General features: G+C 32.4%; 2 protein-coding genes across 2 annotated transcripts; one reads left to right on the forward strand and one right to left on the reverse strand.

Annotated features, from left to right (window-relative positions):
• Positions 1–48: 48 nt before the first annotated feature.
• LOC123896908 (mitogen-activated protein kinase kinase kinase 1-like) lies at positions 49–11489 on the reverse strand. The gene is made up of 9 exons (XM_045947331.1): positions 8544–11489; positions 7046–7130; positions 6773–6835; positions 4156–4313; positions 3463–3535; positions 3269–3328; positions 1944–2054; positions 1229–1464; positions 49–664 (listed from the first exon to the last, which is right to left on the reverse strand). Exons 1-8 carry the CDS (start codon positions 9416–9418, stop codon positions 1261–1263), a joined length of 1629 nt encoding a protein of 542 aa, XP_045803287.1. The 5' UTR covers positions 9419–11489; the 3' UTR covers positions 49–664; positions 1229–1260.
• An 8754-nt stretch (positions 11490–20243) lies between these two features.
• On the forward strand, positions 20244–25794 carry LOC123896909. The gene is made up of 5 exons (XM_045947332.1): positions 20244–21466; positions 21707–22455; positions 22591–22680; positions 23947–24696; positions 25227–25794. Exons 1-5 carry the CDS (start codon positions 21367–21369, stop codon positions 25365–25367), a joined length of 1830 nt encoding a protein of 609 aa, XP_045803288.1. The 5' UTR covers positions 20244–21366; the 3' UTR covers positions 25368–25794.
• The last annotated feature ends 171 nt before the right edge of the window (positions 25795–25965 follow it).

Consider the following 25965-nt stretch of genomic DNA (forward strand, 5'->3'; position numbering starts at 1 on the left):
TAATATTCAAAGTCAAGGCAAATATTCAAAGTCAAGGCAAAGACAACATGTCAATGGAGTGCATTTAAAAGCTTTATTTATATAAACAGAATTACAACTACAGTCTAAGAGGTCCCACGAAGTGATAAAGCATTACACAAATTACCCAAAAACAACCGAGATTTTTCTTGCTACATGAGTCCATCATATTCATATGAGTTCAACATTTCATTAGATTCAACCAAAGACCAAATTTTCACAGAGAAACATGAAACATAGATTCAAAAAGGAAAAAATATATATATAAAAATCACAACTTTGAAATATAAATATACACAAATAATGGCATGCTAATAAATATGTACAATAAGAATGGTTATTGGATCCGTGCTACTATTGTTTCGAAAGCTAAGCCCTGTATATTTTTTCACCAGTTAGCTCATTTGAGGAGAAGGCAGGGGTAACTTTTTTCAGCTTGACGTTGATAATTTGTCTTTGCTACATTGGAGAAATCATCATGGAGTAAATAGACTATTATTGAGCATAATAATTATCCAAAACCACATTGCCAAGTTGATAACTTGGTTCTGTGCAGCTCCATATCACATGATCCGAAGCAGTGCTTAAAAATCTACTTGAGTTACAAACAAGCAAACTCTGAATGCCACAACATGGGGAAAAATTGCTGCAAAAATGGACCCGGATCAACTTCAGCAATTTTAAGAGTGAAAATTTGAAATATTACATTGTTACATGTAATATAATTTGCAAGATTTTTTTTTTTTTGACTAAATATAATATGCAAGATTAAAATAATCAAATAAACCGCTGAAATAGGTAAAGTCAACCCTAGTTTTTGAACAAGAAAGTCAACCCTAGTTACAATGATTTTCCCAAATGGATGCAATGCCAATAATATAGTTTATCATTTCAGAATTCTGCCACAGACTTCTTAAAAGTTAAAACATTTCCTGTTTCATAGTTTGTCAGTTATGATTGCAAGAAAATCTACCCTCAAATAAGAGTGAAATCACACTTGAACCCCACCCAATTTGAATATAGAAAAATTATGTGCAACCTGGAAACCAAAATTGGCATTTTAAGCATCTTAGCTGTTTTTTCGTCCACATTAGTTATCAATGGGAATTCTTATGAAAGCTATGAAAAAAGTTTTCTATATGATTCCAGTGTCATGATGATAAAGAGGAAAACAGTGTATCAAAGTGAGATGCCATGTAACCATATTCACCTTCATTGTTTCATAGTTGAAGATGGCAAAGTTTAACCTCTTCTGCCATGAACGTAAGGAGATGAAGACTGGGAAAGTGGCCTTTGGAGAAATGGATGGTTTAAGAGTTGAGCAGCAGTAGGACGATTATCGGGATTAACTTGAAGGCACTGCAAGATAAAATCCTTTGCATCTCTTGAAAGAGTGTCAGGAATAGGAGGTGGCTCACCTTTTCCAATTCTAAATATTGCCTGCATCTGTTGTTAGAAGAGATCAATCAAAAAACCGAAAGTCATAAACAGCATTAATACAATTTTGATAGGTATTATGAATATATTTCAAAATTTCATGGAAAAGCATACATTTTGTTTATATAACTATATGAATCAACCAACATTTCTATGTTATAGGAAACACACGACATAGAACATGAACAAAAGCCACAATTTAATTTACAAATAAATAGCATGAAAAACTGGGTATTTGGATCAGAATGGGTAGCCTGAACTGTTCAATAATTGTTAACAAAACTGCAAAAAGCTAGAACTTCTGTAGAGGCAAACACGTGAACCTAAAAATACTAAGGAGTGGAACTAAAATCTTAACTGAAATTATGAAAATTGAAGAGCTCTCCCTTGAGACAGAAAAGAGAAACATAATCAGGTGTTACATAATCACCCTTACAGATAGCAGCCAATGGTAATGGGAAGAAAAATAGAAATAATATGAGACGTACACATTCTAAATTGGAGTATGGAATTTCGCCTGTAAGCATCTCCAGCACAGTGCATCCCAGACTCCAAACATCAGCTGGAAGCCCGTAACCTTTGTTTTTTCCTTTCACAACCTGCATATTCCCGATCAATAATTAGTAATCGTTAGAATATAAGCACATTCTTCATGTTACAATCTCAAGAATCCTAGCAAAAGATTAGTATATCTTGTGTCGAGGTAGAATACAGTGCCATGAGGAAAACATTGTGCGGCTAAAATAGTTATTTCAAGAACTTCAACTAGGAGTCATAATGAGTATGAAATTAATTTGTGATAATCAATATTCTCTACATATTGCTCCCAACTTTGTTCTTAACGAAAATACCAAACATAGAAAGTCGGTGAAATTTTATGATAAAAAGGGTCCTTCAAATTCAAGAGAAATCAAAATTAGTTGTCAACTTCAACGACCAATTAGTGGGTATATTCACTAAGTCTCATAGGGGATCTCAGATTGAATTTATTTAACAAACTTGGTGCATATGACATACATGTTCCACCTTGTGGAGAAGTGTTAGAATAGAAACTCATTCTTCGCGTGAGCATTGCATTGATGGTGGATAGAATGTGGTTACTATGCTAATATATCAATCATGTATATATAAACAAAACGTCCGTGTTAAATACACTTCTCTAAAACCCTAGTTTCACTATATACAATAATCAATAGCTATACTGCCAAAAAATTAAAAGATTAAACACCAAAAGTCAGAGAACTTTAACAAGTATATGGTTCTAGTTTTGAAAGGTAGCCCTTAATTTCATTTTCTATTGGTTTAAAATGGCAGGAATATCTTAATGCGTGATCACTACATCACTATCACTAATTATATCAATCTGTTCATCACACTGATCAAGTCTCGTTGCAAATAAATGGGACAAAGCAAGAGAGAATTGTATAAATTCAACACTCAAAAGTTTCATTGTTTCAACTTATCTAGTAACCTATTAACTGAGTGCAACACGATCTCATGTTGCTATGCAGTTTATTTTTGTGGCGCTCTAATAAGTTCCTTGAATTCTACATAGGGATACCACCAACTTCACAGGTAAGTAGAAGCATTTACTGTTTTAGATAAGTAGTACAATAGATGCTCATAGTTTATGACAATTGTAAGACAATTAAATTTCATTTAATATGTTCAGTCCTCAGCTGACAAAAGAGTAGAACTGAAGCTAGATTCTTGCATCAAGGATATTAATATAATTACTGATGATTAAATTATTTAGTAAACAGTTGAACCGTTATTCAGTATTTCCGCTCATAGGTTAAAATTGAAGGCAAACCTCAGGCGCCATCCAGAATGCTGTCCCCTTGCACGATTTAACATCATTCAATTTGGTTGCCTGAAAAGCAATTCACAGAGCAATATCATAAAATGGGAAGTGTAAGTAATTGCATATTGTTCAGATAACTATAACTGAAATTAAATGTTGAAGAAATATAAGCACCAGAAAGAGAAGTATAAACTGAGGAATACCTTTGCTAACCCAAAATCTGCAAGTTTGACAGATCCACTTGCGTGCACCAATATATTTGCACATTTGATGTCCCTTAAATTGGAGAGAGATATAATTACATTAGATTAATACAGGAATTTTATTGATACAGGAATGCAGAGAAGATGTTAAAGACATCATGGGGTTAACCCAAAGAAAAATACCAATTAAACTTTCCAAAACTGAAAATCCTAATTTCATTGTAACCATTCAACGTCTTAACCTTACCTAAATCTGATATTGATGAACATAATTTTCCTTCTTTAATCATTAGAAACTTTACGCTCAAAGTAAGCTAAATGCATAATGAGCAATGAAAATGAAGCAATATTGCCCAAAAGGGGGTGGGGGAAGACACATCCAAATAACAAGAAAAAAACAAACAAATACAGCAAGTTATTTGCAAAGAATATTTGTATTGCAATTACGAGAGAGCAACAAAACTGAAATGTTTACAAAGAATATCTTTATTAAAATGATGGGACAGCAATCAAAAGTGAAAGTTCATTTGAAACAAGGAAAGCAAGAACCATAGACAGGACTCTTGAAAGCATTGTTCCAGAAATGGGAACCATGCCATATTATGCAAGACCAGAATTAACACAGAATCTCAGTAATCATATATGCATAAAGGAAAGCAAAAGTATATTAAGAAGAAAAAAAACTGGAGTCACCTGTGAACTACATTTTGATCATGAAGATACTTCAAACCATGCAGAATTTGTCTTGTATAGGCAGATACTTGGGAATCTCGAAGAGTATACCTCTGATAGAGGTTTCTAAGAGAACCTTTGGTCACAAGCTCAATAAAGATATACAGCTTGGATTCATCCTACATTAACATCAAGCAGGTGTAAAGTAAAAATCTAATTTTGAATGATGAGCTTACTCTATTGGATGTACAATTACTGATGCGAACCCAACATCATAAAATGCAGAAAAGATGAAATTAACAGCAATACTGAAAAAATAAGAGACTACAGCAATACTGAAGATCTTATTGTCTACAGATCTTATTGTTTTCTGCCCTAACAAACTGAATGATTCTTATCCATACCTCTCTCTACTCAGCACCCATAAAACAGAATCCTACTGCACTGTTTGTCTTTCCCTCTGGCTCTCTGCCACGTGGATAATCCTAACAACAAACCCACTAACCTATTTCCTAGTCCTTCTAGTTCTAGCACAAACCCATTGGATACTGGGCTAGGGATTTGCAGCCATGCTAACATCCATTTTTCCTAACATGTTGCAAAATGATAATAATGATAAGGGGTTAAGATGTTGCAAAAATGGTTTAGTGTCTGGTCTCAAGTTTCATGGTACTAATTATTGCAGCCTTGTCATCTGTGAAGCCCCGATACTCCAAAAATGGCAAAGTATCGTGTCCGATACATATTCGATACCGATACTCGTCCGATACTTTCCGATACACGTATCGGAGAAGTATCGGCAATTAATATTATTTTTTTAAAAAAAAAATAACCTATACGTGTCCGATACTTCTCTGATACGTGTATCGGAAAAATATCGGGCAATTAATGTTCTTTGATCATAGAAATGAAGGAAATGAGACTGATACAATTCGTGTTTCCTCTAAGTATTGAATGTTAGAGTATGATGTTACCAACTATATCTTTTTTGGATAGTACATATTTTTTTTATAAGCAAATTGTTAGTATATTATATTGTTATGTTAGTTTTTCTCCTTACCAGGACTTGAACTCTGGATCTCCAACTCCATAACCTTTAGCTCAACTAGCTTAACCAGTTGAGCTACCCATCTCTTCCCCTTTTTGGGTAGTACTTAACTTAAAGATATGTAATTGTCACTTGTTTGCTCAATTTGAGTAATTTGAATGTTAATTTTTTTTTTTATCATTATCGATTTTAGTTATATTTATATATTGTGCATTTATATATATTTAATTTTTAAATAACGTATCCCGGCCGTATCGTATCGGGATTTTTGAAAATTTTCCCGTATCGCCGTATCGGTGTCGTATCGTATCGGGTCACGTATCAGGGCTTCATAGCTTGTCATCATGTGGATCTTTTGTGGGACAAATAATAAACTACATTTCATTAACTACCATCAAGGTTGTCAAACTCAAGAATTTATTCAATACATAATTTAAATATTTTGTAGGATAACTATAAGCTAAATTAAGATGGGCACATAGCTCTAGTCCAGACCACAATTCCCTGCCTATTATCTAGGTTGTCAAACTCAAAAGTCTTCGTAAACCTGTGGAATCTCTATAAATTTGACTCATAAATTTGTAACTTGTAAGAGTTTACTTAATACAAAATTTAAATATTTTGTACGCAACGGCAGCGTGTAAATTAAACTAAGATAGTGCAATAGGTCCAGACCAACCACAAACATAGCATCACAATTTAAAATTGATGAACAAATTCATAAATCACAATATATGTTCGCAATTTAGGTAAGAAATAGAGTACAACAAGTTCAAAATCAATACACATATTGATATCACGAGGTTCAAAATCACTTAAGAAGGATGATGGGAATGGACTTTCTTTGTTGGATCTGGATTCAGCTTGGTATAGTTAGGTTTCAACTCCTTAGAGTTGGATTCATTCACTGTGTTAGCATGTTGGGTTCATTCAACAATGATGGGTTTGTTTGTTGACATTTTCTAACTAATTATTTTATTATTCTAGGAGCTATGGGTTCAAGACTCAATACAACATCTTTCATGTCTTTCGCAGATGGGTTTAAGTTGGGCAAATAGATGCATAAGTAGAGTGAAATAACTGTGATGTTAATATTTTGTGCACTATAGAGCCTTATCACTCAGCTGTTTCATTTTCGGTTGTTTTTGACACTGAACCATTGTCTAGTCATGCCTGAGGGAAAATAACCATTTTGTTGTGTACAATTGTCCCCAAACTCATGTACATGAGTCTACTCAAGTTTACATAGAAACGATTTGCAAACGTGTTAACTCGATTTTAATGTCTAGTGTCATAAACTCATTTAACTCCATGAGTTAAGTATTTGACGGCCATACCTATCATGGCGCCATGTATCTGTCCACAAACATTTTACTTACGTGTTGAAAATAATACAAAAGGTTTGAGATGCATAAAGGACCTTTTTAAGTTTAAATTAATGTGTGATGTGATGGCTCAATACATATTCAATTCAACAATGGTTAACTACAAGAAAATACAAAAATGAGCATGAACGAATAAGCCTTTGAAAGAAAAAAAAATCAAATTGGACATATAAGTAAAAGAAAAGACCGGAAAAGAAGAAAGTACCATTTCAGTGCCATAGTATTGAACTATATTGTCATGTTCAAAACGACTCAAAAGTGCAATTTCCTGAGAGAAAAGAGAATGAATAATGAGAGAAAATAAATATAGTAAGAGAAACATAAAGGAGACAACAACTTCTCAAACAATTTGACATATTGCATAAAATAGCATATTATATTTATGTAAGAAAACTTCTTATTTATTCTTCATCAAAGAATGGTCAACATTGGAAAAGTAAAGTATAATGTGATAAAGCAATAAGTGTAAGCCTGTCACCTGCTCTAGTTGATAGACACTTTGTTTTCCCTGATCCCCTTGATCAAGCAGTGAAACTTCTTTTACCGCAAAAAAGATTCCATCGCTGCAGTGAATCAGAAGATATGAATAACACGTTAATAGTTTTCATAATATAAAATAGACGATTAAATAATCAGTACAATCATCACACTGAAAAAAGCTCTGTTCTTGATTTTTATACAGAAAAAATCCAAAAGAAGCAGCAACTCAAATGAAAATGGGGGCAGGGCAACTTGGAGCAATAAAGCTCCCACCATGGTGGGATTCAAAGAAGGGTCAAGCCCATTTGCCATAGAGTGATTTCACAACTCAAATTTGTGGCATCTTAGTCACAGAGGCAGGCAGTAACTTTAATCATTGCATCACGGCTCCCTTTCAACTTGATTGAAAACTATTGAATGATAGCTTATGCCCTATTATAAGCAGCTAAGGAAGGTGCCGAATTTAAAATTATCTTTTGAGACTTAATTAATATTGACAAAAAAAACTGGCATTAAATGTAGCTCCTAACCATATTACATTTTCCTAAAGTTTTCCTTTACTATGGTTTTTAAATACATCTATATTGCCTATTTAACGGAAGCCGTCTGTATCACTGAATCTATTTTGTGCAGGGACAGCCTAATTCACCATTCAGTTAAGGGGTGTTAAAGCTCAAATACATTTCCTAATCAGGATGAACGAATGGACATTAATGTAATTTCACTTCAGAAATTATCTTTGTCAATAAAAGCCTAAAAGAAAAGTTTATTAAAACAGTGCTGATAGAAGCTGGTATCCAGATTCGTAAGTCCTAGCTCAACCGGCAAACGCCAAAATTGTTAGTCTGGATATCCATGGTGTGCCCGGTTAGCACCAGAATATGTAGGGTTCAAAAACCCTTATTATGGCCAACAAATAAACTGTTATAAAAGACAAAGAAATGAAATAATAGACAGTGTAATCCTATGTGCTGCAAATTCAGAGCAACCCCCACCCCCGAAAAAATAAAAACAGTTCTATTACAGGACACAAACTGAGGATTTCTAAGTAATTAGTCAACATATATTGTCCTGTCAGATTCAACTAGCTCATTCCCTTTCTTATTATTCTACACATTATAACGGTTACCTACCCTTAAAAATGAGAGTATTTCTTACCTCCTCCTTTTACTGAAAATGATCATTCCAGAATATTGAAAGAGGTAGCAACTGACAACAGCAAAGCGTTTGCCTATTTTGTTTTCATATCCAAAAAACCCACCCAGCAATATTCTTGAAACGAAATAATATTCCCGGTCATAAATTCCTCAACTACTTAAGCATTAAACTCGTCTCTAATTCTATCCACCTATCATTCATGATTCGAATATGGAATTTTCCTAACTGGCATGTGACATGTGCTAAATTATAACAAATAAAATAGGAATCAAAATCCACAAACACAACTACTAAAGTAAAGTTGACAGGAAAAGGGATTGATCAATGATGACACTTACTCAGAAATTCCTTCATAAACAGATCCAAACGAACCACCCCCTAAAAACTCGCCCTTTTGCCAGCATCCAGGGGTAATAATCCGCTTAATTCTCCCATTAGGAGATACATTATTAGACCTAGGTTCCGTGCCAGTGCTAGAAGAATCATCTTCATTCGAAGTACTAAAATCCGAAAGACCATCAACAATCTCAGCAATCATTGCCACATTATCCACCACCACATCTTCCTCCTCTCTCTTAGGACTTACCCTATCAACTTCCTCACTTTCTTTCTCCACCATTTCCCTGTTGAAAACCCCTTCTTCCCCTTCCACCACTGGAGCCAATTCCTTCAAAAGGTCCCAAGTTGAACACGTGTTATCAACAACCCGAACTCTCATCCCCGGTGGCGGCTTAATCATAGGTGGACGAATTCCATTGATACCACCACCACCACTACCAACAACAACAGTCTCAGCAACCTCATCATTAACCCTAACACTATCCCTATCTTCACATTTCTCACTCAATTCATCCTCCTCCTTCAGCTCCTCGATCTTCAAACTGGGAAGAATATCTGAAGACGATCGAAACTTCATAGCTTCCCAAGCAGCAGCAGGAATTGCAAAATCTTCAGGTCCAGAAAGTCCTAAACTCTTACAAATTCGATCTAACTCGCCTTCAATTCCTTCAATACGGAAGCTAGTACGATCATACAACTCCATGGAACGAGTATAAAGTGAACCAGAAGAATCATCAAACGAAGAAGAAGAAGAAGACGATCCAGCGTCGTAATCGAAGTACTTGAGAGCATTACGACGCTCGAGTTTAGGTTTTCTTCTAAGCTTCTTAGAATCCATGGCGTTAGTTATGTTGCTATAATAATCGAAAATCATTTAAACGTTGATCCATCTATCTAATCTAAAACAGTAATAACAGAAGGTGGAAGTTAGAACTTAGAAGGAGATTTTTGTAGTATTGGAAATGGGTTTGAGGGGGTGTGAAAAGAAAAGTAAACGGGGCTGACCAGAGGAGAATGAATAAATAAAGAAAGAGAAGTGAAGGAGTCTTGGTTTGATAGAAATAGAAAGCAAGGTTGAACAGGTAAGGGATGACAAAACGCGGTGCCATTGCCATATATGGACGACCAAACCAACGCATATGCATTACTCCGGGGCTTTTTATTTTATTTTATTTTATTTATTTTGGTTTTTTCTATGTTATATTTTTTTTTTTACATTTTTACGTTACATCTAATTCTTCTAAATTCTCCTCGTAATTTTCATTTAATGCACCAATTGGATATGATATTTTAATTCTATTTTTAATCTTATTCTGACCGGCATTTGTATTTTCTATCCTGAGTATAGGCTGGGTTAAAAATAACCTACGGGTGTATTTGTTTCAAGGTATGAAATTGCATTTCTTGAAATGATATTTTTAGGAATATTATTTTCGGGAATAACATTCCTACTCATGTGTTTGGTTAAAATTTAGATTTCCTGGGAATGTTTTTAAAATTTATATAAAATAAAAAATTCAAAAAAATAAAAATGCAAATAAATGTGAGTGGTAGTGAGAAGTTATGAGAAGTTATAGGAAGTTGAGTTTTATTCCCATGGGAATGTTATATTCCCACCCTATTAGTATGGGAATAACAAGTGTAGAAGTTATGTGTAATTAACATTCCTGGGATTAAAAAATTCCTGGGAACAAATTTTCAAAACTTGAAACAAACATAGCAATGTTACAATCCATATCTCATATTCCCAGAAATAACATTACAAACCTTGAAACAAACACACCCACGTAATTAACAACTGTTTTTCCTATTTCACCCTCTTTAGCACAACTCATAACCTTTTCTTCTATTTCATATCTCTCTCACAAGTTTCTTTTTCATCTAATTCAACCACCACCCTTCACGGATTCAAGCAAACAAATTTCTCTTTTACATAAACCCTTTTTCCAATCCAATCAAAATCCCAATCTCAAAACTTCAACCAACACCCCCATAAAATTGAAACCCATTTTCCATCCCCACTTTCTTCAATCAAAAACCATATAATGAATTCAAATATTCAGGGTTACATTCAAAATATTCACATCGATCCTTTCACTTCTCTTTCGATTCGAATCTTCCTTCCTCAATCTTCAATTTCACCACTCAAACCTAATTCCAAACTTAATTTCATACCTGGATCTGCGACTTGGTGGCGGAATAGCTATGGTCCACCGTATAAGGAAGAGTTCCGAGAAAATTTGTTTGGAATTGTTTGTTAGTAATGGTGTTTGAGGGTTTCAATTTTATGGTAGCTGATGTTAATGGTGGTGTTGGGTTACAAGTTTACATTTTTACGTTGATTAAAAAATAATACATGTTTAGAGTAGAGGTCTTTAACCACCGCCGGCCCTAAAACTCTTTTTGATTTTCTTCTTCTTCTCTCACCCATAGAGGGGTGGTTTTAGGTCAATTTTTGGCCTAAAATCACCCCTTTACATTTTTTTCTTCTTGCTTTTTAATACAAATAAGTGATTTTCACATAGTTTAAGTCTTATAGTTTTGTTTTTATCTTTGCGATTTTATCCTTTGTTTTGATTTTCAGTATTGTTGTCCCGTCTTAGTGCGGAGTATTGTTGTCCCGTTTTAGTGCGGAGTATTGTTGTCCCGTCTTTGTGCGGTGTTAATTTATTTCAGGTTTGAAGATTAAGGTTGATCCAGTGCAGATCCAATCAATGACTTTTGTACCATCAACGCTACAGATCCGGCGACATGAATGTTCCGGAAACTTCAATATAGTCAAATATGTAGGCTTTTGCAATATGTCGTTTGATGCTATTAACACGGATGATGTGAGTTTGTTTCAGATTCATCCTTTTTGTTTTTAGCGATTTTGATTTGTATTGCATCGATGTACTCTTATCAATTTGAATGAATGAATATCTTTTATTTAGTCAAAAAAAAAAAAAAAATAATACATGTTTTAGTAAAAAATAATAATAATAAATTAATAACACAAGTTAATTTGAAAGAAAAAAAAATCACTGCACTTTAAAAAAAATAAATTGAATTACAAGGATTGTTTTGTCATTTAATTATAATATATATCATGTTTTATTTGTTACCATATATGCACATTGAACACATGACATGATAAATGATTATCATGTTTATATCATATCATGTCTCTATCCAACTTTGTATCCTATCAGAGCTCGTTTGGTGCGGAGGATAGTATAGTGACAGAATAAGATATAAAACAGGATAGGATAACAGCAGTATAACAGTTATACTCAGTTATCATATCTTGTGTTTGGTGCACACAGGATAACAAACATGATAACTATTATATTTTGTTTTCAATACATATTTGGTCATAATAATATGATAAGATATATAACATATTTAATTGACAAAATTACTCTTGTAAAACAATTGTTATTTTTTAAAAAATTATTTTGTAATACTTTGAATTTTATAAATAAAAAATATAAATAAGTAATCAAATAACTTTATATAATTTAAAATAAAAATCATGAGAAAATAATCAATTTTAATTTTTTATATGAATCATGATCAAATAAATAACTCAATAATATATACATGTTAGATAAGCTAAATAAATATATGATATATCTCATACGTAGATAATAAAACTACTATTGCAAAAAAATTATATTTAATTTTTTATAAAATTTAAATTAATATCCCTATTTGTCAATTTTTTTAATAATCATTTCAATTTAAAATATTGTAATTTTAGTAAAATTTTGATTTTTTAGAATATATAAATTACAAATTACCCATGTGAGAAAATCACATATATTTAAAAATTAATTATTTTATTATTTATATTTTATTAATTTTATTTTATGTATTTTAAAATATATTTTATAAAATAAATCAGTAATTTTTTTTTCTTATCTTATCCTACTGGTAACTCAACTCAAATTCAGGATAAGAATTATAACTAGAGAGACAGAATAGGATAAGCTTCAGGGTTAGTTTATCATATCATGTTGTATCACCAAACACTGGATTGCGGCGGGATATGATGCAGTTATCTTATCTTGTTTCTTATCTTGTGCACCAAACGGGCCCTCATGTCATTATCTTATTCTGACCATCAAACGGGCCCTATAATTTTCTAATTCTAATTCTAATATAATAAAATTAATTATTACTACCAAATTTACTAATTTGTCCTTATCACTTTTAATACTAATATTCTAAATTTTGTATTCTTCATTATAATTTCACTAAAAAAAATTATAGAACAAAATATAGAAAGAATAAGATAAATACAAAAAAAAATTATATATGAATCTATGCAGAAAAATAAGAAAAAAATAATTAAGATTACAAATGAATCTTATGCATAAAAATGGGAAGAAAAAAAAAATTACTATAACAATATATTAAAAGGAACAACTACTAAAAAAACATAATTTGTCTTCGTCAATTTTAATAATATTTCAAAAAGGGAAAATTACCCTCACTCTAATAAAATAGTAACTCGATCTAACATAACAACTAATGTAACACTCTTAATTTTACCCTTTAATTTTATTTATAAAATGTCTCTGTTACGAGGAGTGTCACGCTACTACACATCAACTAATTAATAATAATTTAGCGGAAGTAACTCATAAAACTAAAACTATAATGACCGAAAATTCAAATTACCAAGGTCTCGAAGATAAACACCATGGTTCAATTTAAAATCCCCAAAGCAAGAAAAACAACTTAACAAGGTCCTGCCGAGTAAGATTGAGTCTTTGAAATTACAGTTATCTGCTTTAGACAACAACGGGGAAGATGCGGTTTTGTCGGAAGCCGGGATTGAGGAAGGGTGTGGGATCTCAGCTGATATTCACTCGCTATCTCGGTTGAATGCTAGCATCTGTTGATAGTAGTCCCGCTCTCGGTGGCCGAAGGAGTGGGATGCAAATTCTAAGTACTTTCATTCGGTTTTAGCAAGTCGGAGACGGGGAAACGCTATTTCTTCCATTCAAGTGGATGACGTCATTACGGAGGGTGTGCTTCCTATCCGTCATGCGGTTGTCTCGCATTTTGCAACCCACTTTCAGACTAGTCATCAGGAAATTACCTAGGGTGGATAATCTTCAGTTCAAAAGGTTGAGCCCGATAGATAGCGAAAGTCAAACTACAGAAGTTAAGGACGCGGTATGGGACTGCGAGAGTTACAAGAGTCCGGGACCGGATGGAATCAATTTCGATTTCATAAAAGATTTTTGGCCGGAGTTGCGTATAAAAAATGATTATGTGTATACACAATGTCCGAAAATGATTTTCATTATTATTTTGATTTTTGGTGCTGCAAATGATTGGTGGTGCTTGGGGTGCCAACATAGTTGGGATGTCAAGTTTCTACAACTGATGCCTTTGCACTACACTAGCCTTTATCTAAAAAAAAAAAAAAAAATTACTTATGATGATGCTAATAATTTCACTCATATTATGATGATTTCTCTCATCCATTTTGCTACCACAGGGCGTGATTAATCAATCACTTTGAGACAACTGCATTACTTTTACTCAAATCGCTGGATGACATGAACTACATAGTACTTTGAGCTATACTAATTCATGCAATTAAGCATTTTAGTGGATGTAAAAATTTAATAATTCACACTGAATGACAAGAGGCACTTGGAAAAACTAGTTCTCATCGCCAATAGTCACTCGTGTGTCTGTGTATAGGTACAAACATATTAATGTTGCAGATTGATAAATGATAACCATTAATATAGAGTTGTTTGTTTATTTGTTTATATTTATAATATGTTTATGCTTACCTCTGGACACCATAACATAGCAACATGATGCTGCATATTATCACATAAACAACATATTATCACATAAATAAGGTTGTCATAATCGAGTTTTTACGTCAACTCATTTAGTCTAAGTGAAGTTGAAAAGTAAACTCGACTCGTAAACTCATAGAGTTTACGTCATATATATCTCTGATATTAAGAATTGTATTTTTAGTCTAAAAATTTAAGTGTAATGAATATTAATTAAAGAAAATATAAAAAAATTAATATATTATTTATTTTCAATTAAAAAATCTATTTTAAATATTAGATAATTCACATTCAATTGATTTTCTCTCATTCTTATGAATTAATTATGACAATAGTCATGCATTTCAATGTTTAATATAGTTGGTATTGGTTGAAAATATACATGTCAAAAAGTCATGATTTTCTCAACAAATACCACCAACAACTATATACCCATCATTTCGTCAAAAAAAAAAAACTACATACCCATCAATATATCTTGTAAAGAATAATTTTTTTTTATGTATTAAATATGACTCTTTAAATCATGCATGTCATGTAAAAATGACTATTATGTATGATAAAAATATAAAGTGATTGTATTGTAAATTTTAACCCGCGTTATTTTATTTTTATAAAACCCCTATTACATTTATGTATCTATTTTTTTTTTGACACAAATGTATCTATTATTTATTAAATAACTTATTATATTTAGATTGCATAAAATTTTATAATATTGTTTATTTTATCAAAATATAATTACTTATATGTTTCAATGTCACATTTTTCATATATTCTTTTGTATTTTTTTTTTAATTTCTTATTTTGGCACACATGCATAAAAATAAGACATATTTTTCGAAACACACGAGTACTACTAGTTTAATATATTATAAAATGATATAAAGAAAAAAAAAAAACACACGAGTACTAAAAATTCTTATTTTTCTAACATACTCCCTGTATTCCCCGTTATATGCGAAAATTCACTTTTAGAATAATTGATGTACTGATCTATAAAATAGACTATATACATTAATAGTTATTCATTTAACTTTATAAGAAAGAAACAAATGAAGTATATTATTATAAAAAGTATGTGTCAAAAATTGTTACACCTCTATATATATTATTAACATATACTATTATTAAAAATAATAAAGTCTTTTGAGATTTTGAATCATTCAAGTATGTAAAAACATGTGAATTTAAATGATTTTACTGCGCGTTAAAAAAATGATTTTAATGTAGGTAAAAACGTGCGAGTTTAGATGATTTTACTGATTTTACATAGAGTGAAAGCATATAAACTTGTTTTGACATGTGATTTCACTCAAAACTAGTTATGCATAAAAACGTAGAATCGATAGAATTTGCATTTTAAAACGAGATTTTAACAACTTTGACAAAAACACATTAGCCAATTTACACAATGAAGCTTTATTTAAGTTCTTTTATAACTATTTTGTGTAGTTATATGCTGCTATTGTAGTTGGTACCTTGGAGAATCTTGCTCCTTCGGTCGCCGCAATCCAAGGCATGCAACATTATCATCCGACTAGGATATTCTTTAATATCCTAGAGGGGAAGCTAAATGGTGGAAACAGATGTTTATCAGGTTCTGCACGTACCAGGCTTATAGAAGCCAAGATAGATGAGATTGCCGATTGAGAATTAAATCTAACATTTTGTATGATGAGTAACTTTTTGTAATGTTTTTCAATTAGTCGTTTGGTGAATGCTATTTTAGTCAAACTTGAATTTGTTAAATACTAGATGAAATGAACCACAGAGTACTTTGAGCTATACTGAATGACAAGAGGCACTTGGAGAAACTAGTTCTCATCGCCAATAGTCATATGTGTGCCCGTGTACAGGTTGTTGCAGATTGATAACCATTAATATAAAGTTGTTTGTTTATTTGTTTATATTTATAATATGTTTATGCTTATCTCTGGACAACCATAATATAGCAACATGATGGCAGTGCTGCATATTATCACACAAATAAGGTTGTCAGAATCGAGTTTTTACGTCAACTCATTTAGTTTAAGTGAAATCGAAACGTAAACTCGACTCGTAAACTCATAGAATTTATGTCACATATATCTCTGATATTAAGAATTTTATTTTTAATCTAAAAATTTAAGTGTGATGAATATTAATTATAGAAAATATAAAAAAATTAATATATTATTTATTTTCAATTGATTTTCGATTAGCAGTTCTGAAAATTGTTTTTAATTATCCTGTTTTGAAAACTATAAAATCAAAACTGCTCACACATGTTTTGGTTCCCAGTTTTGAAATTTCACTTTCCATTCCTAATGGTAAAAAGTAAAAACAAGCGGAGAAGAGCTAATTTTCAGTAATGCCAAATTCGTAAATATTTTGCAAATTCTAAACAAACAAAACAAGCACCGTAAATGGTGAAATTTTCAACGAAAGTCCTGTAGCATATTTTAGTGGCACTAATGATATGTATTAGGATTCAAGGTTTATACTAACATGCGTAACTGGAGAAAGTCCTCCACGTTACATAAGTTAGCAATTATACTATAACGAATACGAATTTTAGAAAATTCACCGTTGGATTGAAAGTTTATCTCATATAGATCATCCATAAAACAATTGAAAATTATTTGATATGTCATTGAGACCCATTAATATTAACGGTAGTCAATAAAAAAAAATTTCAAATGATTTTCAATTTTTTTTCAAAAATTTTATGGATGATCTATAAGATATAAATTTTCAATCTAACGATGAATTTTATAAAATTCGTATTCGTTATAATATAATTACTAACTTGTACACTATGGAATACTTTCTGCACCTGTGCATGTTAGACTTGCCAAGATTCAAAGGAAAAATGACTCAATATATATATGAACTGTGGCGATTAATTAACCAATTTTAGTGATATTTTTACTGTTCCTTAGAAAACCCACTATCCTAGTTTTCCTTACCCAGCCTCTATATCTTCCACCTACACCAACACTCCACCATGTCAGATTACCCCACCAATCGTCATCCCTTTGGCCATGACTCCAATCTCAACCATCAAAACCTTCCCCCTTCTCCAAAAACTCAACCCCAACTCAACAGAAGGATAAATTAATAAACGATAGAAGTAGATTAGACGATACACGATTTTATTATATTACTCTATTCGGTTTTTTTATAAGTAACATCTTGAAAAAATTACAAAGGAAACACATTATAAACTAGTAATAGACACGTGCGATTTAAGTTATAGTTTGGTAATCAAAATTGGAAGCAAATGTTTTTAAAATTTAGATGTAGTTAATAAGTATTTAGAATTTTGTTGGAAATATGCAGACAAATATATTTTTTGCAAAGTGTTAATTTGCGTTTGATTCGTAAAACAGCAAGGACTGGACAGAACAGTACAAGACAAAACAAGATAATACAGGACAGGACAAACTTGTACCAGAAAAATATAAGACGATAATAATTTTATATTCGAAAATAAAATGGATATTTTCGTATTTTTTATAGTTGTACTGTGGACAAAAAGTTGTCCCGTGGTTTAGTGGAGGACAAAAAATCTTGTTTTTGTCCTGTCCCTTATTATCTAATTTGTCCAGTCCAATAACCAATTTCAAATCAATCAGAGTACAACAAAAGTTGTCCTGTCCAGTCCCCTGTTTTTTAGCAAATCAAACGCACCCATGAATTTTAATTAGTTCTAAAGGTAAAAATAATTATATGGTGTAAAATTGTGAAAAGATATAAGATTCACTTTGAACATGCACCTAAAGGACATAAGATTTTAAATAGTTACATAATTATTGTTAACCAAAAGAACATCGGAAAACAAAGTTAGAACTTATCCCGCATAAAATAAGTTTTTTGAAATTTTTATAAGTTATAATTTGTCTCGTATATGATAATTAATTTTAAATTTATATAAGTTCGAAATTATCCCGTACAAAGTAGGTTTTTTTTTAAAAAAAAAAATTATAATTTATAACTTGTCTCATGTTTAATAAATATTTCTCAATTTTTTCAGTTAGAATTTATCCTATACAGATAGTTAATTTGGAATTTATTTAAGTTATAACTTATCCCGTATAAAATAAGTTATTTGAAATTTTTATAATTTAGAACTTATCTCACATATGATAATTATTTTTAAATCTTTATAAGTTAGAATTTGTCCAGTATATGATCATTAATTTGAAATTTATATAAGTTAGAACTTATCCAGTATAAAATTTTTTTTTCTAAATTTTTATAATTTAGAAGTTTTCTCACGTTTGATAATTATTTTGAAATTTTTATCAGTTAGAAATTGTCTCGTATATGATAGTTATTTGAAATTTATATAAGTTAAAACTTATTCCGTATAAGATAGTTTTTTTTTTAAAAGAAAAATTGTAATTGGTTACAACTTTCTCACGTATGATAATTATTTTAAAAATTTTATCAATTAGAATTTCAGATGAATGCTATAAAAAAATGCAGATTAGAAAGAAGAAAGAAGTGAATGATATGGAAATGAGTGAAGATATATATGATTTTGAATAAGTGATGACAGAAAAAAATTTGAATTTGAAATTTGGTGAGACATTGGGAGAAGCAAAAAGATGTCACATGTGTTTGTGACTTAGATGACTTAGTTTCATTCAAACTGAAAATGACATAAATGGCTCAGAGGCTTGATTACGATGTAAAATCTGGTTTGATAAAACATTTTTCCACTCACAAATGCCCCAAATGGCTCATATGGCTCGGTTATTTTTAGTTCAATCATCAAATTTTTGGACATCAATTATCCTGATTTGGGACACATGGCAACACCTTAAGCAAGAGTAGTTTAGATTTATCCAAAACAATTAACTTTCTTATATAGATTAGATTGTTATTTTCATTTAATACTTTTATATATTTAAATTTATTTCATGTATACCCTTATTTTATTATTCTTAATTCAACCAATTTACTTATTTTTAATATTCTATTTCATAAATAAGTGCATAAGTGAAATTAAACATTTAAAAATAGGTCCAAGTTTTTTTTTGTCAGGCAGCCTTGTAGTTAGAAAATTCACCTTAAAGGTGAATAAGTGGAGTATCCTGGGTTCGAACCCGGACTCCTGCACATATAGTGCAATGTCCCTACCAACTGAGCTAAGCTCACGAGGATATGTCAAAGTTTCTTATAAAAAAAGACCATTTTTTTTTCTCAAAATGTTCCTTATAAAAAGAACCGGATGAATATTAGATTGATAAAAAAATTAAATAATATGGGAAACAAGTTGTTTTCGGTAAAAAATTTAAATGAACTACTATATACGGAAAACAAAGTTGTCGTTGATGAAAAAATTTACATTAACTATTGTATATGGGAAAACTGATAAAAAAATTAAATAATACGGGGAACAAGTTGTTTATGATAAAAAAAATTAAATTAACTACTATATACGGGAAAAAAGTTGTTGTTTTTCGCTTAACTTTATTATCTCCAAAAAAAAGACTTCATAACACCCCACGATCCAAGAACCCCTCAAAAATAGACGCGCGTTCCGCCCGACCCATGCGGAAGCACGGGTTTGTTACTAGTAGACATAGAACTATAGAAGTAGAAGAGGAAACCCAGAGATTTTACTTGGATGCTTCTCACCCCCACCGTCCATCCGTAGTCAACAAATATCACAACCATACAACAAAATTTCCGCATTCAGGAAAAAAGACGATCGCACATAACAAACAACATATTTTACTTTTTTTCAACAAAAAAAAAAAAAACCGAAATTTCAAAGAAAGATCAGGGTTAGAATTTTGAGAGGCTCAGCTATAAAATAAAAAAAAGTCATAATAAAAAAGAGATAAATAAGAATAAACACAAATATATTATTTCCACATATAAATAAAAATTAATATATAATAATTTATTTGTATGCATTAGAGAGAAGAGAGTGTTTGTTCTTGATACGTTTCTTTCATTCTGAGAGGAGAGAAAAGAGTATCCTAAAACCAAACCCAAACTAACAGAAAATTTTGCATTCTCTCTCTCTCTCTCTCTCTCTCTCTCTCTCTCTCTCTCTCACACACACACACACACACCGCACACCACTCCTCACAAAACAAATCAAAAAACAAAACCCTATTTTTCTAACTTCCCACTCTCTCCAACAACACTCTCTTTCTCTCTTCTCTTCGTTATTTTTCAATCTCTCATTCCCAAAACACACACTCTCAAATTCAACAACACTTTGCCTAAAACTCTTGTGCATTCTTCATAATCATAAATCTTAATCATCATAATAATTTCACAACATCATCATCATCATCATCATCATCACTGTTACGTTGTTTAAGAAAACGGTTGCGTTTCCTTAATCCTTATTATCGATTAATCCTTAATCCTTATCATCATCATCGGCTAGGGTTATTATTTTCTGTTTTCTCTTTTTTTTTTCTTTTCAATTTTCAATTTCCAATTCCCAAATTTCTCTCTCTCTGGAACCCTAGGTTTTGGAATAGTTTTATTGCACGTGCGTATATACTTCTAGGGTTTCTGTTCTCGATAAACATTCTTCGCCCTATATAGGGCGATAGCGATAATTTTTTCTTTTTTTTTTTTTGGGGGATTTTTCAATCGTGCTTAATTCTTGGATGGTTTTGTTTGGTTTGGTTAATCGATTGTTTTCGTGAATATACCTTTTCTCTTTTGAGAGAGATTATGCCGTTCTGAGTTTTCAAGGTTTTGTTTGAATCCATCTTTCTAATTGAAGATGGAGGTTTAGAGAAGCTTTTCCTTTACGGCATTGTCTTTTGTTACAAGATTGGGGTTTGTTAAGGTGCTGATTTCAGTTCGGCATTGTTGGAGTCTTGAATTTGTGATTAATTTTTTAGGGTTAGACAGAGGAAAATGAGATGAGAATTGGATTGAGTAGTTTAGTTTAGTATTCAGAGTATAATAACAGTGCTGTTCTAGGGTTGGGGCTGGTGAAGGTGGTTTTGCTTTATTTGGTTGATTCTGATCATGTTCAGTGTTCATTATGGAAAAAAGTGAACCTGCTTTAGTTCCACAATGGTTGAGAAGTGCTGGAAGTGTTGCCAGTTCAGCCCCCCATTTTGCATCTTCATCTAATCACACCGGTAATTTGGATGTCATCACTTGTTTCCGTAGTTTTTAATGTTTTATGTTCGTCAATTGAGAATATTATGCATGTTTCTTCAGTAGAGTTAGAATCGTTTTTCTTTATTTGTGCATTCATATGTCTTAAGAGATTTAGAATTTCGGAATTTATTTATATGTTTATTTGTTTATGTAACTTGGTTATCTACATGAGATAGGGGAAACAATCATAAATTAATAGGTTTAACATTGTTGTGTAGATTCTCATTCTGTATCCCATCAGACAAGGAATAGATCTTCTAAGACAACTAGTGATTTTGATAGTCCTCGTTCTGTGTTTCCTGAACGGCCAAATGCTCGGAGGGCCGCTATCAATGGCTCTGCAAAGCATGCATATAGTAGTTTCAACAGAAATCATCGTGATAAGGACCGCGATAGAGATAGGGATAAAGATAGATCCAATTTTTTAGACCACTGGGATCGTAACTGTTCTGAACCATTAGCTGACCTCTTCCCTGGAAGGACAGAGAGGGATACTCTACGGCGTTCTCATTCATTGGTCTCCAGGAAGCAGAGTGAGCTTGTGAACCACAGAGGTGTAGATACAAAATCTGGTGGCAACTGCAACCAGAGCAACGGCAACGATATACTTTCTGGGGGTAGTATAGTTAGCAGCTTTCAGAAATCTGTTTTCGATAAGGATTTCCCATCACTTGGAGGAGATGAAAGGCCAAGGTCAGCTGAAATAGGAAGAGTTGCATCTCCTGGTTTGGGTGCTACTGCTAGTCAATCTCTACCTGTTGGCAGTTCACCTATGATTGGTGGAGAGGGATGGACTTCTGCACTCGCAGAGGTACCTTCTATGATGGGAAGCAGTAGTACTGGGTCTCTAACCGTGCAACAAACTGTTACTCCAACCTCTGGGCCTGTACTTTCAAGCACATCAGCTGGTCTTAACATGGCTGAAGCTTTGGTGCAGACTCCATCTCGATCTCAGTCAATTCCTCAGGTAGTCAAGCTAACTGTGTGTGTGTGTGTGTGTGTGTTTTTTTTTTTTTTTTTTTTTTTTCATATAATCATTTTTGTAAATATAATGATCTTATTTATTTTCATGACCAACTTATAATGTGTATATCAATTTTAGGTTTCGGTCAAAACCCAGAGGCTCGAAGAACTTGCTATTAAGCAGTCAAGACAGTTGATTCCAGTGACACCATCAATGCCTAAGGCTTTGGTGAGTAAATTGCCTTTTGAAATATTATATTACTGGTTTGAATTGTTAAAATTGTGTATTAGGCTTTACCAGGGCACATAATTCCTAATATGATTTTGCACTTGTGTTCAATGTTTCCCTTTTCTTGTTATGGACTAATGGGGTGTTTTTAAATGGGAAACAACTGAGTTGAAATATTAAAATTGATGCTTTACTGAGAATGGGTTTCTAGAGAGGACATTAGACTTATACACAAAATATCTCAAGGAACTAACAACATTAATTTTAGTTAGTGTTTATTTCTTACTGTGTGTATAATGCATGTTGGAAACGCAAATAACTTATCAACATGATGATTCAATAGTCTGTCTCTTTTATTTGTTTGCTAATTATTGCTTTTTCCTATTATTAGATTAGATTGGTATATATAGAAGCCAGAAGTTGTTTACTATTTATTACCCTCTCTCTCTTAGCTCTCCCTCTATCGGTGGCACGTGTTTGGCATTTTCACATCGCTCTTTGTTTTTTTATTGTTTCATTAAACTGTTATACTTTTATCCCAACAGGAATGTAAAATCACAATTGCAGTTTGTAAGCTTTAACTATTTGATTGTTAGTACTAACTTAGCAGCATTAAAAGTGACTCATTAGCTATGCAAGTGATTTCAAGATAGTTTTGCAGGATTTTCTTTCTTAGGTGTGGTTTTGTTGCCTGAATTTGAATCACGGTGCATAACACTTGTATTTTTGGTGGTGTATAATGTGCACTAACCGATGTTTTGTATAACCATATGGTTTCTTGCTTCAGCAATTCTTGCGTGTATAATGTGCAGATGTTTATGAATGTGTAGTTAATACTACAAATGCTACATGATTTCCTCTTTTATACTACATTAATAGCATTATAGTAGCATGAGTTTTGAGTTGAGTTTTGACAGAACAAATGAAACCAGATAGCCTGTTGTATTGTATTCTTTTTTGTTCCATCTTTTTAGTTGAGCTGAAATTTACCATTTATAATTCCTTGTTGTATTTTCTTCTACTTACATAACAGAAAACAACACTTGTACTGTGAGATATGTCTCCTATATCATTTGATTATGTAATATGATACTTTCCTTTTGTTCTTAGTCTGTGGATGACATTAAAATATTTCTCAGGCCTTCTTTGTATGTCAGAATTACTGGAAGTTGTTATATTTATAAGAACATTTTTGTTTTGTCTTCTATTTAATAAATGATTGATTTTTTCTTGAATCTTTGGTGATGTATTGTTATTTTTTCTCAGGTTAATAATTCTGAAAAATCAAAGCCAAAGACAACACACAGAAATGCTGAGATGAATATGGCTGCCAAGAGTGTGCCACAGCAACCCTCTGCATTGCTAATTGCTAATCATTCTGTTCGCAATGGAAATGCCAAAGGTGATGCTCCGAAGACATCTGGGAAGTTTACTGATCTTAAATCTGTGGTGTGGGAAAATGGTGGTTCTCCTACGGCGAAAGAAGCTTCAACTCCAACAAATTATTCTAACAGCAAACCAGGAAATCATCTGGCTGTTGCTTCAGCAGTTGCTTCTGCACCTTTGAGGAATCCCAATAACCTTAAATCCACCACAGAGCGGAAGCCAGCTTCTTTGGACCTGAAATTAGGTTCCACTGTGGATAAGAAACAGCTTGCTTCTCAAGTGCAGAGCCGACACGATTTCTTCAAACTCATTAAGAGGAAAACTCTTAACTCCTCAGTTCTTCCAGATTCTAGCCCTGTTGTTTCATCTGCCACGTCTGACAAAGAAGCTGGTGAAGTGAATATGGAATCAGTTGGATCCCCTGCAATCCCTCAAGATCTTGGAAATAGTACTGACGTGACTAGCAATGGAAATGCCCACGTCGAGGTTCACAGACATCCCGACATCAGATGGAAAGATTCAACTTCTGACGAGGAAGAAGTTGCATTTCTTCGTTCTCTCGGCTGGGAGGAGGATTCTGGTGAGGATGAAGGCCTTACAGAAGAGGAGATCAATGCATTCTATCAGGAGGTGAGCATCTACTCTACTTTTATCTAGTTTTCTATTGATTGTGAGATCATTATGAATTGGAATTTGCTTAAAATCTCTGCATAATATCTAAGGAAAAACTTGGGTATTGCTCCTTGCCTCCTTGTATGATGTTTGTGCCGTTCACCAATTATAATATGTCATGTGGATAAAATTATGACTACTTTTATATTATTAGATACACAGTCCATATGTTAAGTGTGATGGCGAAAGTAAAAACAGCACTCAAGTAATTGCACCTAAGTTTTGTGATTCATCTAATATCAACATTTTGACCATTTGAAGGTGACCGTGTTCTCTTCATTGAATGAAATGGGTACAAAACTACCCTTTCTGTCAATCAAGGCTTAATTGATTTGTAATAAATAATAGCAAATTAGATGCTTTTGAGCAAAAGGCATTTTCTAGTAACTTGCTCTGATTGATTTTGCTCTGGTTAAATTTAATAGTGTTATCAATTCATCATGTTGGGCAGAAGTATAACTTATTCTTTGTTGACTTATGTTTTGTAGTGCGTAAAATTGGGCACCACCAAATTAAAGCTATGCCCGGGAATTCAGCCAAAGTTGTCCAAATTTTTTGAATCTTATGCGACTAACTTGAATGGAGCTTCTGCTGGATCGAGTTCTTCTGACTCTGGATCTGAAGTTTGATGTTGGGTTGTATCATGGATAGATCCAAGTTGCATTTTTCAATGCAGATGGCTAGTAACATTCTTCTTCTCTTTTGTTTTTTATAGAAGGCTGGTGATTTGGGAGGTAAACAAGAGGTTGGGTTTTGTTTGGAACCATGCATTTGCAAATATTGCAATAAGGTACAGGTGCCTCAAGCCTGCCTGCTTAACAGGGGAATTTTTTTTGTTCTGAGGCGGGATAAAGGTAATAGCTTGGTTGGGTAGGGTTAGTAGCTTAGGGGTTATTTTGTCTGCAGGAAGGTGCTGGGCAATTGCATCTTTGGGGGTATTTTCATATACGTTTTTCCTTTCAAGAGGGTTTGTTGATTTTAAATGATAAAGTTTATGACGTTTTTGGTAAATTTACAACATAAAAAAAAAAAATGAAATTAAAAGCTTACATCTAATTTTAGTGCTTGTGGATGCGTTCTTTTTTTCTTTTTTGCTATCATCGGCTCTCTTTTTTATTGCTTTCATTTACCTTAGCAGTGTAGAAATTCTCTATAATAAAATTGATACACAAACAACATCATCATGCATATTATAAGTCTAATAAAATCTGTTTGCTATCACTTCCT

The sequence above is a fragment of the Trifolium pratense genome, linkage group LG7, assembly GCF_020283565.1.
Source record: "Trifolium pratense cultivar HEN17-A07 linkage group LG7, ARS_RC_1.1, whole genome shotgun sequence".
NCBI classification, from domain to species: Eukaryota; Viridiplantae; Streptophyta; class Magnoliopsida; order Fabales; family Fabaceae; genus Trifolium; species Trifolium pratense.

What these genes read in the sequence shown, in the direction of transcription:
- LOC123896908 (XM_045947331.1), bottom strand. Translation starts at nt 9,418, where the DNA reads ATGATTTTCGATTATTATAGCAACATAACTAACGCCATGGATTCTAAG. An exon ending in GTTTATGAAGGAATTTCTGA is followed by an intron (nt 7,131 to 8,543) that starts GTAAGTGTCATC and finishes GATTCACTGCAG; the next exon opens with CGATGGAATCTTTTTTGCGG. An exon ending in GTGTCTATCAACTAGAGCAG is followed by an intron (nt 6,836 to 7,045) that starts GTGACAGGCTTA and finishes CTTTTCTCTCAG; the next exon opens with GAAATTGCACTTTTGAGTCG.
- LOC123896909 (XM_045947332.1), top strand. Translation starts at nt 21,367, where the DNA reads ATGGAAAAAAGTGAACCTGCTTTAGTTCCACAATGGTTGAGAAGTGCT. An exon ending in ATCTTCATCTAATCACACCG is followed by an intron (nt 21,467 to 21,706) that starts GTAATTTGGATG and finishes ATTGTTGTGTAG; the next exon opens with ATTCTCATTCTGTATCCCAT. An exon ending in CATCAATGCCTAAGGCTTTG is followed by an intron (nt 22,681 to 23,946) that starts GTGAGTAAATTG and finishes ATTTTTTCTCAG; the next exon opens with GTTAATAATTCTGAAAAATC.